Raw genomic sequence first — 18,394 nt, forward strand, 5'->3', positions numbered from 1 at the left:
CTGCCTAGGTGTCAGAATTATGCTAAGTGGTATTTTTTTTTTTTTTTCATCCTGAAAGGTAATGGAAAATCTGCTTGGGTTTCACAGTTTGCTAAGCTTTATTGCTGTTCTGGAATTGAACATCTGTATTAGATTCCAGCATGTGCACCAGATAAACTCCCACTTTGAAAACCACGTTCTGCCGGGCGGTGGTGGCGCACGCCTTTAATCCCAGCACTTGGGAGGCAGAGGTAGGAGGATCTCTGTGAGTTCGAGGCCAGCCTGGTCTACAGAGTGAGTTCCAGGATAGGCTCCAAAGCTACACAGAGAAACCCTGTCTCGAAAAAAACAAAAACAAAACAAACAAACAAAAAAAAAGAAAACCACGTTCTAAAAAGTCTTGCCTTGAGTATTTACTATGTTAAATTGTCCTTAAAATATATTACAATATTGAACTAAAACCCTTTCCCTTTTAATTTTATTGGGTAGGAGCAATAATGATGATTATATTAGCAACATGCAATTACTGAAATATAGCATGGTGTTTAGACATCATCATAAGAGCACATATCAGAAAAAATACGAATGGCAGGAGCATGGGAATATAATTCATTCTATTGTACTAAAAATGACCAAAAGTTCAGAAAATGTTTCCCTTACTTGTACATAAAAGTTAAAAAACCTAAACGATGTGACTTTTGTTTTAAAAATTTCCAAGAGAAGCCAGGTGGTGGTGGTGCGTGCCTTTAATCCCAGCACTCAGGGAGGCACAGGCAGGGGGCTATCTGTGAGTTTGAGGTCAGCCTGGTCTACAGAGTGAATCCCAGGACAGCCAGAGCTATTCAGAGAAATCCTGTCTCAAAAAACAAACAAACAAACAAATGGCAAAAATTTTCCAAGAGAATAGTGGAAACAATGTTTTCTTCATTTTAAATCAGGATGGGCCACTGAGGCCGAGTGGGATGGACCACTGAGGCCGAGTGGGATGGGCCACTGAGGCCGAGTGGGATGGGCCACTGAGGCCGAGTGGGATGGGCCACTGAGGCCCAGAGGAGCTGTTGGAGGTGATACCTGGAGCTTGGAGAGTTCTTGCAGGGCAGGCTGCTCCACCTGCAACTTGTCAGCGCGACGCTTCAACTCCGAGATTCCCCCGTCCAGCTCTCTCAGCCCCTCTTCAGCCTGTTGTATGGCCTAGGTAAGATTTACAACACTTGGTTCAGACTCTGAGGAACATTTCCGCCCCACAGGAGGTGACTGCTTGACTTTTTGGTCTACCACTACACCCAAGAATGATTCTAAATATATAAGAAGAGACTAACTTTAATAAAACATGAAAAGCATCACCACATACTACTGGAAAAAAGAGAAGTTCCTTTATTACATTACATGTCAGCCTTCTTGGGCAAAGAGGTAGGGTAGAGTGAGGATGGAGAGCTGGAAGAAGAGTAGTCCCTCTTAAGCAAGGGGATGTGTAGATAACCATGCCTACACAGGAAGCAGCATGTAGGAACAGTGTGAACAAGGTATGTCCTTGAGATGTCTAGGGGGCAATGGCACTTTCCGAAATGCAACGGGCATCACTGGAGACTGTGCCACTGTGGTAACAGGGACGTGTGAGGAAAGCTTGGTCAAGCAATGGCTGGTCCTCACTGTAAAGTGGAAAAACCAATTAGCAAGGATTTAAGAGGCTAAACCTTGTTTGCCCGATGTGAGGTCTGTAGAAGAGGGGACCTTGTCCTAGACTTCAAGGAGCTGAAAGTCTTGTCAGGACGCCAGTAGAAAACAAAACAAAACGGATCTAATGATAATTAAGCACTAAACTTCATGATGCAACTCATCTCTGAGGAGTCGAGAAGGGAGGTACCGGACCAGCAGCCCTGGTCTAAGTAGGCTTTTGGAAGAATTACAACCCAGTTGCCCTTGACAATGAGAAGAGTCTGGATTCCAGATGGCAGATGAAACACATGTCCACGTTTTCCTTTCTCGAAACCTCTCCGCAACAATAGCAAATATTTTGTTTGCTCGGTTTTGTTTTGTTTTGTTTTGTTTTGTTTTTTTTTTGGAGGAGTGCTTTCCTCCATAAGTCTGCTGGGGCCAGGAAATCAGGAAGATCATAAGCCTAACCAATTTTCAAAGTTAGGATTTGGACAAGTACATGAAATTTCACTGAGCCTGAGAAAGCTGAGTCCTAACCTAGCCAAGGAACTGTACCCAAAACATCTAGAGCATTGGGAGTCTCAGGAACTCAGAGGGCAGAGACAGAGAGCTGATGAAAAGCCACTCAGAGAGTAAGATCCCCAGTTCCTGGTTCGTGCCATATCGCCCTCTCCTCCAGGTGAGAGGCTCGAAGCTTGTTACCTGGAGAAGGAAGGTGGGCTTTCTAAGACTAAGGAGTAACGGATGAGGTGACTGGCTTAAATGTTGGATTGAAGAGAGCTGGACACAGTGGCTCACACATATCATCCTGGCACTTGGGAGGCAGCCCACCTACACAGTGATACCCTGAGGAGGAAGAAAGGAAAGAAGGGGGGAAAGGAGGATGGGAGGGATGAAGAGGCAGGAAGGGAAGGGGAAGAGAGATGGAGAGAGAAAGAAGGAAGAGAAAGAAGAGAGGTAGAAAAGAAGAGAGGGAGAGAAGGAGAAGGAAGAAAGGGAAAGAAGGAGTGAGAGATGAAACGGAAGGAGGGGAGAAGAAAGAAAACGGGGTGTGGGAACAACAAAACACTGTCCACGAGGCCTCGAGTCCACTTCACCTCAGGAAGGGCTGTGCTCACTCCTCTGCTGTCTAGAGAGAGGAGGGCTCATAAGCCCAACTGAGAAAGCTAAAAACCTGAACAGAAAGATCGTCCAACAAATGGCGTAAGGAGCCAGAATCGCCTCAAAATTGTTGAATTTCATCCCTACTTCAGGTTCCTAGTCAACTGTTTAATGCCCCAATGATGTGGGATGTTCTGTATGTCAAATATGTTGTTCTGATTGGTTAGTAAATAAAACACTGATTGGCCAGTAGACAGGCAGGAAGGATAGGCGGGACTAACAGAGAAGAGAATTCTGGGAAGTGGAGGGCTGAGTCAGAGAGAGACCTGCCAGCCACAGCCATGACAAGCAAGATGTAAGGTACCAGTAAGCCACAAGCCACATGGCAAAGTAAAGATTAATAGAAATGGGCTAAATATAAGAGTAAGAGCTAGACAATGATAGGCCTGAGCTAATGGCCAAGCAGTTTAAATAATGTAAGAGTCTGTGTGTTTATTTTATAAGTGGGCTCTGGGACTGGCAGGACTTAGAGGGAGCTGGAGAGAAATTCTCCAGCTACACCCCACCCCAGGTGGAAACAGACAACAGAAGACGACCCTGAAACCGAGAATCTCCAACGTGACAGAGATTATGCCAGCAAACTAATGAAGGGGCCCAGGGAAGACAGATTATATGGGAAAAAATTAAACACCAACCATCAAACCATGAACACATCCAGGTATGTTACAGAAAGGAATGCATTTGTTTACAGAAAGAACAAGGTATTAACAAAAGAGACAGAAAGAAAAAGATCTCCAAAAAAATAATTAAAGCACTGGACAAGATATGCAATATCTCATTGAAGAGGGTTTCACAAAAGGAGGCAGATGAAAGGAAGAGATGAAAAGAATTAGATAAACCATTTAAAAGTTTTCAAAATAGAAAGACAGAAACCCAACCAAAGAGTCTCCTCAGTTCCCAGCCCAGGGGATAAAAATAGGCCCTCCCCGAGGCATGCAATTGTGATATTTCAAAACCCTGGGGACCTCTGGGAAATAAAAAGATTTCTGGATTTCTCAAGTCAGCATTGGAAACAAGCGTCTACAAACTGACAGAAATTTATGTCCGACCCAAACAGTAAAGTAGGAGCAAAGAATAAGAACATTTTCAGGGACCGAGGAGGTGACTCAGTGGGCAAAGGGATCGACTGACAAAATCATAACCTAAGTTCAGATCCCTAGGAACTGTGTAAAGCCAGATACAATAACAAGTACCTAATCAAAGTTCCCCCACAGTGAGGTGGGAGGTGGAGACCAAGCCGGGGAAGCTCAGGGGCCAGCTAGCCTGGTGCATTCAGCAGTGAATAAGAGAAGAGGCCTGCTTCAAATAAGGTGGAAGGTGAGGACCCACACCTGAGATTGTCCTCTTTCTTTCCTACGTCATGGACGTGATGCTCGATCTCATTTGGGAGTAGCAAATTCCTTCGGGTCAGCAGCTATCACTGACATCACTTCTGAACCCACATTCCGTAGTTGCATGTAGAAGTGACCAAGTCAGTATCATTGGGCACCTTACTCAAACCCAGTGCTGACACACAAAATATACAATAAATAAAAATGCCATAGCTTGCCATTTATCATTCAAAGAATATTTGATATCCCACAGTAAAGCAGTGATCTATAGATCTGCTATTCTGGGACAGACCTGTACATACCTATATCTGGGACAGCTGTACATACCTGTATCTGTTCCACAATGGGTTGTTCAAACACATTTGCCAGTTTCTGCAGGATGATGTATTTGTTGTCAGCTAACGATGTAAACAGCACCTTCAGGTCATTCTGGGGAAGAAAGCAATGGAAACACAACATGTGAAACAAGGGAAAAGAAATGGTTACAATGTCACACAGAGTCATAGAGATGATACATAGACATCTCTCGGTCTCTGAATGTTGTGTAGCAGTTTCCAACTTGGGGAAAAACTGGTTAAGGTACAGAATGTTAAAAGGGTGGTGAAACAACATGTTCTAGGAGGAAGGGAAAGATTCTATCCCATAAGGAAACACATTAAGACAGAAATAAACAACTTGAAGGTTTCAGGAAGTCCCTGAAACTGAACAGATACACTAGGTCCCTTCTTTTTTTTTTTTTTTTTTTGTTTGTTTGTTTGTTTTTCGAGACAGGGTTTCTCTGTGTAGCTTTGCTCCTCTCCTGGAACTCACTTGGTAGCCCAGGCTGGCCTCGAACTCACAGAGATCTGCCTGGCTCTGCCTCCCGAGTGCTGGGATTAAAGGCGTGAGCCACCACCGCCCGGCGTTAGGTCCCTTCTTCATCCCAAACATAGTTAAGTAAATAAGGACTGCTGGGTTGGGCTCTGGTAATACAGCTGTCTTTGAGTCAGTCCTGTCACTCTAAGTAGCCCATCAGCCATATTCCTGTAAGTACTCCAATAAACTCACTGGTTCACCAAATTAGACTTTGGTGGTATCCTTATGTTGGTCTGTCATTCATTTCCCCCTGGGGTAAGTAGGCATTTGTTCGCATATCCCCAGAATTCAGTGTCACAAACACTGTGGGAATTTCTTCCAGGACCCTCTGCAGATATTGAACTCCAGGGATGCTCAAGTCCTTTATGTAAAGTCACATAGTGTGTATATAACCTGTGCATTTCCTTCCAGATATTTAACTTTAAAAACTTTCCATTTGGGGCTTCTAAAACCTATTTTTTAATTATAAAACTTTTCAGATTTTTTTTTATTTATGTGTATATGTATAAACATGTGAGTGATGGTGTCCAGAAAGGCCAGAAGAGGGCATCAGATGCCTTGCAACTGGAACAATAGGTAGCAGTGAGCAGCTTCAGCAAGAGCTCTCAACTTGAGGATTATATTCCCAGAAATACATGCTTAAAAGTCCTTTTCCTTTTCTTTGTTTTTATTTTGGTTGCTGTTGCTTCCCTTGTTTTGTGGCACCGAGGCTGGAGTCTGAAGCCTCTCACATGCTAGGGACATGGTCTCCCACTGAGCATCACTTCAGCTCTCTTCTTGTTTCAATTTTCTTCGGAGACGAAGTCTTGCTAAGTTGCCTGGACTGCCCTCAACTTGCAATTCTTCCACTGCAGACTCAAGAGAACGGAGACCAAAGGCATGTGCCACCAGGCCTGGGTCTCTCTCTCATGGGTATCAAACACAGGGTGAAGCTTAGCTTACAGCATCCTCTTCAGAGGGAACCGGTCATGGACCGAGAGAGAACATTCCCCAATCAAGAATATGAAAATGTACTTTCCTCTAAGTGAGTCTCATTGAGAAAACTACTCTTTATGGCAGGCTGCGTGCCCAGAAGTAGATAGCCACAGAAAATGAACTCAACTGGAAGTTCTTTGTCTCATAGTGTTGTCAGAGATTTTCCTTTTAAGACAAATTGCATCTTATTTTATATATATATATATATGTGTGTATACTCTCTATTTTGACCCTACAGAGCCTTCGTTAAAATATATATGTTATGACTTACAGTTTAATGTTCTCAATGATTTCTAAGTATGTAAACAAGTGAGTCTCTTTCTTGTGTCCTTTCTTGGGCTTTTTTATTCAATTCTGATGTGTTGGCTTTTGTTTTATGTTTTATATTATGTTATATTCCCACAGAAACCTGTCTGTTTCCTAATGAGAGACAGATAGGAGGTGGATCTGGATGGAAGAGGAGGTGGGGAAGACCTGGGAGCAGTAGAGGAGAGGGAATGGTAATCAGAATATATTATGTAAGAAAATCTATTTTCAATAAAGGGTAAGAACATCTTGGTTTATTCTTGAATAAAATTTGTTTAAACTGAAAAAAAATGTATGCAGGGGCTAGAGAGATGGCTCAGAAGTTAAGGGTACTTGCTGCTCTTGCAGAAGACCCAAATTTGGTTCCTTGTAGCTATGTGGCCTCTTACAGCTGTCTCTAACACCAGTTCCAGGGAATCCATTGCCCTCCTTGGCCTCTTAAGGTATTAGACACTCATGTGTTGTACATATACACATACACACACGCAAAACATTCATACATATAAAATGAAAAAAAGTATAATCTTAAAAATGAATGTATGCAGGCATCATAATGCAAGGCTAGAAAGTCAAGTTATGTAGAAATCGAGTGAGAAAACTGAGTGCTGGGGGTGTGCTGAGTGGTCCAGCATTTATTTAGCATGAAAAGGTCCCAGGGCTTGATCACTAGAAAGGAAAAGGAAAAGGAAAAGGAAGGAAGGGGGCGCTAAAATGAGAATATAGTGTTGAATGGACTAGAGAAAAGTAACAGTTGTCACAAACCAAAACGCAAGCTCAGCAGCCAGCTAAATAGGAAATCATTCTGAGAGGACTGGAAAAATGATGAGTTTTTCATAGGTTCCAAATATGTTTCTGTTACTCAACAGCATTCAAGGGAAGGTCACAGGCTCTTAGAACGACAAGGACTTGTTTGTAAGCAAAATGAAATATGTGTCTCACTCACTTGAATAGAGTCAAAAGCAAGGAGTCTTGACCACCCGTGACAGGGGTATTCTATTCCCTTCTGACTGTCCATAGTTATTTCTATATACTTAGGGCTGTATCAGTTAAATTCATCAATTCACCTAGATGAGTAGAAATAACCTAACATGGGTCAGAAATGAAGTGTGTACATTTACGTTACACCTAACTCTTAGTCTTTTCAACAGGGTATTTTCCCTGTGTTCTACTTAACATACCAGAAAACATAGTTCTTAGTTCTGGAAGCCATGGTAACTATTGGGAGAGATTAGCCAAGAAAACAATAATGTGGTTCATGTAGAAATTACCAAGTAGAAATTTCTAGGTGGTGTTAATGGTTTTATGCTTGTTATTTTCTTAAGAATAAAAACCAGAAGGAATAAAATCCAAAAGAGTCAACAAAGTATCATTATTATACTTGTGATATAGCAAGAATTAAAGAATCAATATATAATAGATATAACAGACATTACAATTTCTTTCAATCAAGGAGTAAATGAAAAACATTTGAAAAACAAATTCATAGGCATTTTGAAGCCTTAAAATCAGTAATGCTGACTCACTGCTATTATTAAAGAATTCCTTAGTTTCTCACTTTTAAAAGTCACTATTCAGTTACATACCCAAGAAATGTATTTGGGGTTAGTCTATGGGTAAATACCAGAATAGTGACGGCTAATTTGGTTGTGAGTCCACACACGTAATCTTCAAAACATACAGATCATCCAGGCAGTCTTGGGGGAAGGGATTCTAGAGCAATGTTTAACAGTCTGGTGAAAGGTAATTCTTATAGATGGCATGGAAAACAAAGGCATGCCGTGCCAACAGCTGTTGAGTAGGAACAGCCCAGTAGATGCTCTGTACAAGTAAAAGAAAATGGTTTGAGCCTGTGATTTGATCCTTCGTTATGTTATCATTGGGGTTCTTTCTCTCAACTAAATTGGAGCAGGAACATCTGAATTGGAGGTTTTGTTTGTGACCTGGCCACCAACAAGTAGAAACTTCTTGGCAGAAGAAAAACAGAGAACATGATTTAAAGAGAATTTCGTGATTACATGTTAATTCCATGGACCTCTGCAACAAAATAAATTCCTGAGGAGTCATGCTTAGTTCATATTTTACTGTCATCAGTTATAATTACCAAATGCAAAACTGCCACAAACATTAACTTGGTAGAAGCAATGAGACAAGTAAATACAGCGTTAAGGGGTTCACAATCGTGCAGCTAAGCAAGCCTCTTGGATGGCTTATGGACCAAGATGCCGTAATAATCTGGCCTTTTTTTTCTTTAAGGAAAATACATTTTAGAGTAATGAAAATTAATTTTTCGTAACATAATGGTCCTTCTGACTTTACTGACACAGTCAGTATACATTCGTGCAAAACGTAACACCCAGATAATCAATCCTGCTTTTCTGATTCCTAGTGTATTTTTCTGTCCTTGTTCTGTATCATGTAACAGGCACGGATGTGAAAATACAGCCAAGACCATTCCTCTGTGACACAGAGTCGCACACTTTCATGCCTAGTGTGACTCTTCATGTGCGTATCTCAGTGCCACCCGTATCTCACCCCAAAGCAGTTCCAGCAAGAGTCTGCTCCATTGGTCAGTGCCTTTGCCATCTATCCACCTTCTTTTTCTGTCAAGACCTCCAGTGTGCAATCCAGAGTCCTTCAGTTCCTTAGCACTCGTCTTTTCTCTCATTCCTCACACCCATGCCACCAGCAAATGCCTTTCTACTCACTCTGCTTTCAAAATGTATCTTGGGTTGATCTGCTAGTCTCCGGCTCTCCTGCCCACCATTCTAACACCATGTAATGCTAAAGGGCTCTTCTCCTTAAATCCCATGCCACCTCTTAAGTCCTGAGTAACCCTGGAGAAGTAACATAACCTTTTTACTGACTTTAGATCCTTTATCTTTTCTACCACTACTCAGTAGCAAAATTGACGATTATAAAATTTGTTGAATGCTTGTTATGTATTAGTATCGACTGATCTCAAATATTTGAACGTATTGAAGTCTTACAAAATGGTGAAGCAGTGGCTGTGGTATGACTTCCTAGTTGAGGACCCTGGGGCTCAAGATAATTAAGCAACTAAGCTTATACAGCAGCAAGTGACAAAGCTGGAATTTTAAGCTTAGCATCGAAGCACATGCCTGCTGAGATGAGAGAGCCTGGGTTAAAGCCCGGCCTGCAGGATTGGCTTTAAAACTAAGGCGAGCAAACAAAGCCAATGAAACTAACATAGGATGTTAGCATCGGAGAACTTATTCTTAATTTCCACTCTGTTTGAAAAGCATTTGCCCAAGATGGCTCAGAGGTTAAGAGCACTGGCTGCTTATCCAGAGGACCGGAGTTCAATTCCCAGCACCCACATGGCAGCTCACAACTGTCTGTAACTCTCAATTCCAGGGGATCTGACACCTTCACACCAATGCGCATAAGATAAACTTAAATAATTTTTTTAAAAAAAAAGAAAAGCATTTGCCTAGAAGAGAGGTTACAGAGATTAAAAAATGATTCATATGAAAATTTGGGGACTGAAAATAATGAACCAATAAGAGTTTTAATAAATATATTTTCTATCATGTCATTTATTTATTTTATGTATACATGCCACAGCACATGTGTCAAGGTCAGAGGACAAGATGCAGGAATCAGTTCTGTCCTTCCAGCAAGTAGGTTAAGGGGATCGAACTCAGGTCTTTTTAGGCTTGGCAGCAAGCACCGTTACCTACTGAGCCAGCTCGCCATTCCTCATTACATATTTTTAAGACTATAGATTATTTGAAAGTAGTAATAATCTGTCCCTTTATGTGACTATCTAGAAAGTTCCATGTTTCCTGGTAAAAGCAACATTTGATACTTCATAGTAACTTTTTTTACAAATCAAAAATTCTCCTATGTTTGCTGAAAAGTAGCATCCGTTGAAATTTAAGGATCCAAACAGGGTTCTTTTCATTGGGCTTGAACGCCATCAACACTAAAGGTTTATCGGTGACCTATCCATTTTTTTTTCCAGTGACTCAAGACAGAAAACATTTCATAAGCACATAATTGCATATCTGGCCCTGGGATTCCAATATGACAGTAAAAGGTAATAAATCTGAAGAGTTAGGGTTGGAAAGTAATGTAATAAGTTTCCAGTGTAATTTTGAGAGAGGTAGAAGAAATTAGACCACAGCCATTTCCAAGACTTTTGAGTAGTGAGGTTTGGGGGGGTTCCTATATCCCAGCACCTTCTGCATGTTCTTGGGTAAGAATAATTAAATTCTACTATTACCAACTGGAAATTACAATAAATGATAATTTGGCTTTTATTGGTTGAATTTAAACTTTTATTCAACTCTTAGTTTGGCTGAGTGGTTTTTCTCAACCTTCCAATTCTAAAAGCATGAAACTTGGCTCTCTAAATCTTTAGCTCAATGCACCTGGTTTTCTGCAGTGCTCTAGCTCTCCATTACCCATTAAAAATTGTTTATAAGATGGGCTGAGAGATAGCTCAGACATGAAGTGCTTGTAGGGCAAACAAAAGGACCTGAGTTTGATCCCCAGAACCCACGTCAACACCTCGGTACAGCAATGCACTTGTAATCTCCAGGCCTGGAGGCAGAGACTAGACACCCGGGATCCACTGGGCAGCCAGTCTACCCTAATAACAGTGAGTCCCAGGTCCCTGTGAGAGACCCTGCTCTAAAACATAATGTGGAGGGCCAGAAAGATGGCTCGGTGGGCAAAGGCACTTTCCTCCCAAGTGTGATGACCTTAGTTCCTTCCTCAGGACTCACATGGTAGAAACAGAGAATGGACTCACATGAGCTGTCCTTTGACCTCAATATTCATGCCAAGGTACATGCATGCTTCCTGCCCCCATATACGCATATTAAATAAAAGAAATGTAATAAAAGTTAAAACAAATATGAGGTGGATGATTCCTGAGGAATGACACCCAAAGTTGACCTCTGTCCTCAACATTCATGCACACACACTATGTACATGCACCCATACATACATGCTCATTCACACACACACACACACCCTCAGATACCCCACTACACACATGCAACACATAATGAATGTTTGTAAGATACTCTTTGTTGATTATCACTGTTCCTTGAAAATGGCACAATCCCTTTGTGTTCTCTCATTTACCTGGAAATTGAGGATCTGCTGGAGTCTTTCCTTCATCTGATGACATCGCTGATCCACTACTGAATCCAGCAAGGATAATCTGCCCAAAAGACAACCCAGAGTGTCTTCAATGACATCCCGGTTGTCACCATCCTCTGGGAATGCTTGGGAAAACAAGTTCTTGTTCTTATCCATTTCTTCGGACATTTCCTTAATGTCTTTGGCAAGAGCCTAGGGTTGATGAAAGCGAAGTTTTACTTCCTCATTTAGACCTCTGTAAATCAAGTCTTCTTCCCCTAGAAAGTCTATGAAAACTCCCACACTGACACAGCTGAATCTCTTTCAGGGACTTCTATGGATCGCAGGAAAAGTCTTCTTACAGAGATTTTTCTTGGGGACTTTATATCATTAGATAATAAAAAGATGCATTGATAACAATTAAATTTTAAAAAGTGCTGGTTAGGAATTAATTCCTTAAATTTTATGTTTCATACAGGGAGGATTTGAGTTGTACAATAACCCAGAATTCTCCATTTCTCCTCCTCTTGGTACATATATTAAAAAGGATGAAAATGCAAAGCATACATATTTTGAGAGCTTTTTATATTTAAACAGTTCTGTTCCACACTCTACTTCTTGGGAACACACCACAGCACAAAGCTGTCTGGTTCTTAATAGTCTCCATATACAACTTTAATTACCAATTATCAACACTGCAATTACTTGGAAATTTCATACACAGACAGAAATTGTCAGCCTTACCTCCTGGTTGAAGAGACAAGCTTCCGTTTCTTCTGGCAAAAGCGCTGTGGCCACAAATAAACGCTCTTCAACGTCATCCAACCAGGTTGAAGTGGCCGAGACCCCATCATACAACTTCTGCTCCAAGTGGATATTCTGTCCTTTGGCTCCTCCACCCTGGAAAAGAAACACACACGAGACACTCAAAACAGATCAAAGAATCAATTTCAATCCATGTATAATGGTACCTACCTGTAAGCTCAGCCCTTATAGCTCATCCTCAGTTATATAGCCAGTTTGAGGGCAGCTTTGGCTACCGGAGACCCTGCCTGCACCCCTCTGCTCCCAACACATCTTTCAATAAAAAACAATCAATTACGGTGCTTTGAGGAACCACGGAGAAATACCAGGCAAAATGAGATTCAGGAATCAACATCTATAATCAGCCCCAGGACTCATCACTAGTGCTGGGCCTCAACAGTCACGTGCAGAGAGGGAGTAATTTTGCAGAGAACAAATGAACCAATCCCAGAAAGATAAGACCAAGACAAGCACATGATAGCACAGCCGTACCTGTGACGACACCTCCTCAAAGGCCTGGTTCAGTCCATCCAGCAAGGACGTCACCGAAGACTTGTCTTGAGTCTGCGCTTCCCCTCTGTACAGTGGCACCCCTGTGAGGAGTCTGTTCTGACTGCTGTACAGCTGCAGGCAAACAGGGGCAGCTTACTTAAGAGCAGGAGAGCCATGAGCAGTTTTTTAAGTTGGAGGTATACCTAAGGAAGGCACTGGAAGCCTCATCCAGAGAAATGTGAATTTTATAACACACCACATTACTGGGTACAGTGGCCAGAGGACGTTTAACGATGCAATTGAAAAAATAAATAACGGTGGGAATGCATGAACACTTATACAGCTACCCCTGAAATGTCTTCCCAGCTTTTTCTCTACCTTTAGAGAAAGAATTGACTATCTGAGAAAGACTGGTCTCTTCTTTTTGTATTCACCTGTAACAGGTTTTAGATTCCTCCCATGAGGACCATGGCCAGGACAGGCATTCAGATGTTTTAGGGACATCTCCAATTAAACTCAGTGCTATGATTTCTCAAAAACACTTCACCCTCATTTTTGAAGGCTGACTGCCCATCATCCTGTGAGCATGCCAGGCCACTCCATCCTGTAGCTTGAACATCTGTCACCCAACGCATCTTTATCTCTTCAATTGTTGCAGCCTTACATACATGTTGTATCTGCTATAGTGGCTTTCCACTATTATCTTAACCTGGCTTTCCTTAGGATTCCTGTTTGTTGAGTGGAATCTGCCATGGCTACTTACTTCTTCAGGAAATGTGTGAAATAGTTCCTGGGTTGGGTTATGCGTTTGCAGAAGGTGGACCCATATTTACTTCAAATTCACAAAAATGCTTCTGCCTAGAGGCGCTAAATATTCTACAGATAGAGATGAAGAAAAACCCCATCTGTAAGTCAGAGGCCATTGACTCTCTGAGCTACTTAGTTTCAGGTCGCCCAAATTGTGTTGGCTTTTTTCATTCGAAAGTAAGTATACCCAATGTATAAAGTTGCCAGTCAGCAGGTGTGAAAGAGGAGGAGCTCTGGAGCACACAGATTCAGCATTGTGTCTCCCAGATCCTCAGATCCCGAGGCCTCCATCCCTCTCCCCAGGTGAATAGAAAGCCTCTCCCACTTAAGTGTTGCTAAACATGCCAAGATCTAAGGGTAAAACAGGTCTGTTGATGTATCTCTCCCTTGACTCTGAGTAACGGGGACTCTGAACTTCTCGTCTACTTTCTGCTCACTCCTCACACGAGAGGCAAACCAGTGGTTCCCAAAAGAAAGTGCAAGGCAGGCTGAAAAAGAGGACAGTTCAGGATTTCCTCTTACAAGCTGGAGGGTCAAGAAGGTCGGGAACATGAACCCAAACTTGGACAACAGCCCGGGTGTCACAGAAGAATGATGGTGAAGGACAAGATGGGTCTAGTCAGCTCAGCATGGAAAACGCTGGATACCAACACTGACAGGAAATCTACTTCTCCACGATGAGCTAGGTCTTGGGGGCTAGCGGAGTCAGGCAGGCGCTATGGCCTGAGTGGACAAAGCGGAGCAGCAGGCTTAGGCCTCTGTCTAAGAGATGGAGAATAAGCCAGGATAAAATAAGCATGGAATGCAATAGGTTTACTTGCCATTGAACAGCCACGAAAGAATGAAGTCTCCAATCCAGGGCCCCGCCTTCTGCTTACAGCTAAAAGAATGGGAAAATACTGTGGCAGGAAGGCAAGGCAGGAGTCAGACTCAGGGAGTCTACCTCAGAAAGTCTAGCTCTGGATGTGAGAAACACTTACTAGGCTTGTAAGGAAGGGCTAGTTCAGGCCAAGGTAGGAGGTCTGTGCGAAAGATATAGAATATCAGTGTCCGGGTGGATAGGATTCTGGCGCGGAGTCATCTGAGAATGGAGTGCTTTCAGCCAGAGCAGATGACAATTCCTGCAGATTCACTGGCCAGAGAAGGAGAACAAAGAGGTAGAAGATATGGCTGGCCACGAGTTTTTGGAAAGTGGAATGTCCATGCACGGCTCTGGAGGAAGAGAGGCCAGGATCGCAGGATGCGCTACCACCATTAGGGCATCTTTCGGTTATCCCTGTCCTGTGGTAACCACTTTACAGTGCGTGCTCTGTTGCCTCCTGTGCATCCCTGTTCCACTAGTATCCTTTGTTTTGTGTGCTGCTAGCTCTTATGTCCCTTACACAGTCCTGGGCAGGGAGATGAGAAGAGCAGAGTCTTCAGAACCAACAGCAGAGACCTTAGGATTTACCCCACTGGAAAAAAAATCGCTGTCCTCAGGTGAGCTAGGTAGACACAGCTAACTCAGGTCAGAGACCTGGGCCAGTGTCCCAGGGTCCCCCCACCACAGCTGTTGTAGGCATGAATGACAGGTACACCTGGGTTCCTGGCTTATCTATCACCCCTTTAAACTCTCAAGTTCCCCTGACCTCCCCCTTGGTTCCTGGCTTCTGCAAAGACTGAACCAATAATTATTAGTTCTCTGGAACTTTCTGTTGCCTATTCAGTTCCCTTGGATTTTGCATGCTTGGTAGAACCAAGTCGAATATCACACAACATCCATCCCAGGAACCAGCCTCACAGATGGGCCAATAACTGGCCTACCTGACCACTGGCTCCCCCACCCACCTTTTTTTTTTAAAGACCCTCTAAGGCTCTAATACGTTTCTCATTAAAACCTTCTGAAAGTATTCAATACTGGAAGTAACCATGGAAAGTGGAGTGCCCTGGCAGTCTAGTTTTAGATGTGGGGAAATCCTCTTGATATGTATACCCTTGATTTGCAACCATAACTTTCGTTGAAAAATTAAATTGAACTTTAAGGGTTCGTGCTAATGAGAAATCAGACACTAATCATTTTTTGAGAAAAATTACTACATAGAAATCAGATAAACTTTCACATACAAAGATAAGTATTAAGGGAAATGTGAAACATGCTTTGTTAAGGTAAATATAGGATGAATAACTTGCTTCATATTTATTTCAGAATTATTATGAAAATACAGATTACTATACAGTTTTAAGTCCTTTAGCATAAGCTTCGTATCTCTTATATTAGTTAATATATAAAAGATAAATTTAGGCAGAGCATGGCAGGGTGGGAAGGGTGGGTGCGGTGTGGGGGCTCATGCTTGTAATCCCAATTCTGGAGAGGTAGAGGTAGAAGGATCTGAAGTTCAAGGTAACACTCAGCTATGTAGCTAGTTCCATTGCAACCTGGGTCACACGAGGCCCTGTTTCACAAACCCAAAGGGAAATAAAGAAATAAACAAAACGTTTGATACCACTTGCTCTTGTTCCTGTTCCAGAACATTCTGTAGCAGTTTCTGCTTGGTACTAAATTCTTGATGTAGGCTTTCCCATTTCATTCTCATCTGGTCTTCAGCCAATGATTTTGTCCCTTCCATCCCCAACTCCTGGGATAACACAGCAGGTTTTTCACTATTAGAAGAATAAATAACCTAAGTTTACAATGTGTGCAAAAAAAGAAAAAAGAAGAAGAAAGGAAAGCAAGAAAGGAAAAAGAAGAAAATGAGACAGATAACTTATTTGGTATTAATAGACCTGGCCTCAAAAATTAGAAAAAGATTATCTTAGTCATTGGCTTGCACCTTAAAAAATATAAATTAAAATAGAAACATTGAGACTATAAGCATATTCATCTTCACATATCTGAATGACAAACACATGAATATTAAAAACCCATTGAAAGTGACTAAGTATGAAATAAAACAATTGCAGTCTTCAGAATCAGGAAGTATAGCATGACCATTGGTCAGGGTCCTTTCACAAACAGCCTATAAATTGATCAAAATCTGGAAAATGTTGGCCTGGTGAGAGCTTTTACCATGAGTCCAAGGGACGCTGAGGACACACTGTGGAGGGAGAGACGAGGGGATGCTAACAGTGTTGGGCGGAAGAGTAAGGCTTTCAGAGTAGGACTCTCTGATCTGAGGCTGACAGGGGGGATCCAGGGTGGAGCGCTTGCCTTGGCATACTTGAGGCCCTGGGTTCCATCCCCAGCATGCAGGAAGCAGGAAAGGCAAGCAGAATTCCTACGACAGCAGTTAGCATTGTGACACGGGGTAACTTGTGTCGCATCTCTGAGCCTCAGTTGTCTCCACATATAAATGAACATGGCATCTATGTTATCCAGGGTGGGTTTCTGTTTGTTTGTTTGTTTGTTTGTTTGTTTTGTTTTTCAAGACAGGGTTTCTCTGTAGATCCGCCTGCCTCTGCCTCCCAAGTGCCGAGATCAAAGGCGTGCATCACCACCGCCCAGCTCATGCTACACAGTTTTGAAAATTAATAGAACATATGTGATGACTACAGCTGTATGTAATGAACAGCAACCATTCAGTATGTGGGGGTTAATAATCTATATGTTGACATATACTGATCTTAAAAATTAATGTAGAGAAAAATACCTCTAATTGTATGGATTTTTTTAAAAAAAGACTTTCAAATGGAAAGAAAGTTTTAAAGTGCCTATGAAAGTAATTTTTTTTTGTATTTTCTTCTGTGTTTGGTTACAGTGTACCTGTCTCCACTCATTTTGTTTACATGAAATTTCAGTATCAAACCAAGGGGGTTGTTACCATCGACAGTCTTATATTTCATGACGGACACACGTAAAAAATAGCAGCAATTGGTTTTAAATTGGAATGTGGTCTTTTCATTTCTCATGGGAAAAATAGTCCTCCATGTCAACGAAGTCCCAGTTGGTTTTCTTTCATAGCCTTGGAAATAACTAGAGACTTGACAGGAGCATGTGAACTGAACCCAATCACACTGAGGGCTAATTTTTCTAAGGAATTTATATAACCATTGAGAAGTTTGTGAGCTGTCTTTTTGGAGTGAATCTTCCACAGAGAGCCAGCACAGCAGGACAAATTTCTTTTTACATAAGGTTACTGTTTGAAAGAGCAACTTGTAGATGTTTATCTGTCATTGGGTTCTCGCCAGTACTGAAGGCCAAGGAGAAGTCGGGGGAAGGGGCGGAGCAACAGCAACATTTTTCTCTTACCACAAAAAAGTTGCACAAGATTCCCACAGCTCTTTTGAGGAACCAATTGTCTGTCAAGCAGACAGCACTGACTGTCCTCTGTGTAAAAACAGAGAAGCAAAAGACCTAAGAAACTATGAGGGGTGTGTGAGCCCCTCAGAGGACGTGGGAGCAGGTGGAGAAGAGACTCGCTGCTCTGCCAGCCTGGAGAAGTGTCCCCTTGGCTGGGGCTTTACTGCTGATGTATCTTAAAGACCTTACTATAGATCTTTCTACACATGATAGACAGTGCTAATTATTTTAGCTCTTTCATGATTTAACACAACTTCCACACTTTTAGGGTGACTTAAATGTAAAAATGATGTATCCCATGACATCCGTATGTACTGATACTCAGAAGCAGTGTTGATGTTGACTAAACTACAAAACTAGTTTAGTCCCCACATCTGCTATCTCCAGACTCAGGTTATTTCCGTTGGATTTTCTGAACCAAGTGCACATGATACTCTCATTTAATTCACACTGTCCCTTAGTTGCCATGTGTCTGATTTCTGATAGTGTGATATAATTTTGTTACGATTACAGGCATGCACAATTTTTTTTTTGATGCTAGTAGGTACTCCTGCCTTTTTGATTATTGGGCATTATAAATATTTTACAACATCTTTCTAACGTAGGCTCTCTCTTTCATATTATTTCTGCTGAAAACCAT

At 42.0% G+C, this 18,394-nt stretch overlaps 1 protein-coding gene across 2 annotated transcripts in view; it reads right to left on the reverse strand.

Annotated features, from left to right (window-relative positions):
• Syne1 (spectrin repeat containing nuclear envelope protein 1) overlaps positions 1-18,394 on the reverse strand; it is a 462,188-nt gene that overhangs the window by 111,378 nt on the left and 332,416 nt on the right. For both annotated transcript variants that reach the window (XM_059272792.1, XM_059272793.1), the window contains 6 exons: positions 15,962-16,118; positions 12,672-12,803; positions 12,120-12,275; positions 11,379-11,588; positions 4,455-4,556; positions 1,051-1,170 (listed from right to left, as the gene is read on the reverse strand). In XM_059272792.1, coding sequence (XP_059128775.1) covers positions 1,051-1,170; positions 4,455-4,556; positions 11,379-11,588; positions 12,120-12,275; positions 12,672-12,803; positions 15,962-16,118 — 877 coding nt within the window. The remainder of the gene's footprint in view (positions 1-1,050; positions 1,171-4,454; positions 4,557-11,378; positions 11,589-12,119; positions 12,276-12,671; positions 12,804-15,961; positions 16,119-18,394) is intronic.

This window comes from Peromyscus eremicus, chromosome 8b (genome assembly GCF_949786415.1).
Source record: "Peromyscus eremicus chromosome 8b, PerEre_H2_v1, whole genome shotgun sequence".
Lineage (NCBI taxonomy): Eukaryota > Metazoa > Chordata > Mammalia > Rodentia > Cricetidae > Peromyscus > Peromyscus eremicus.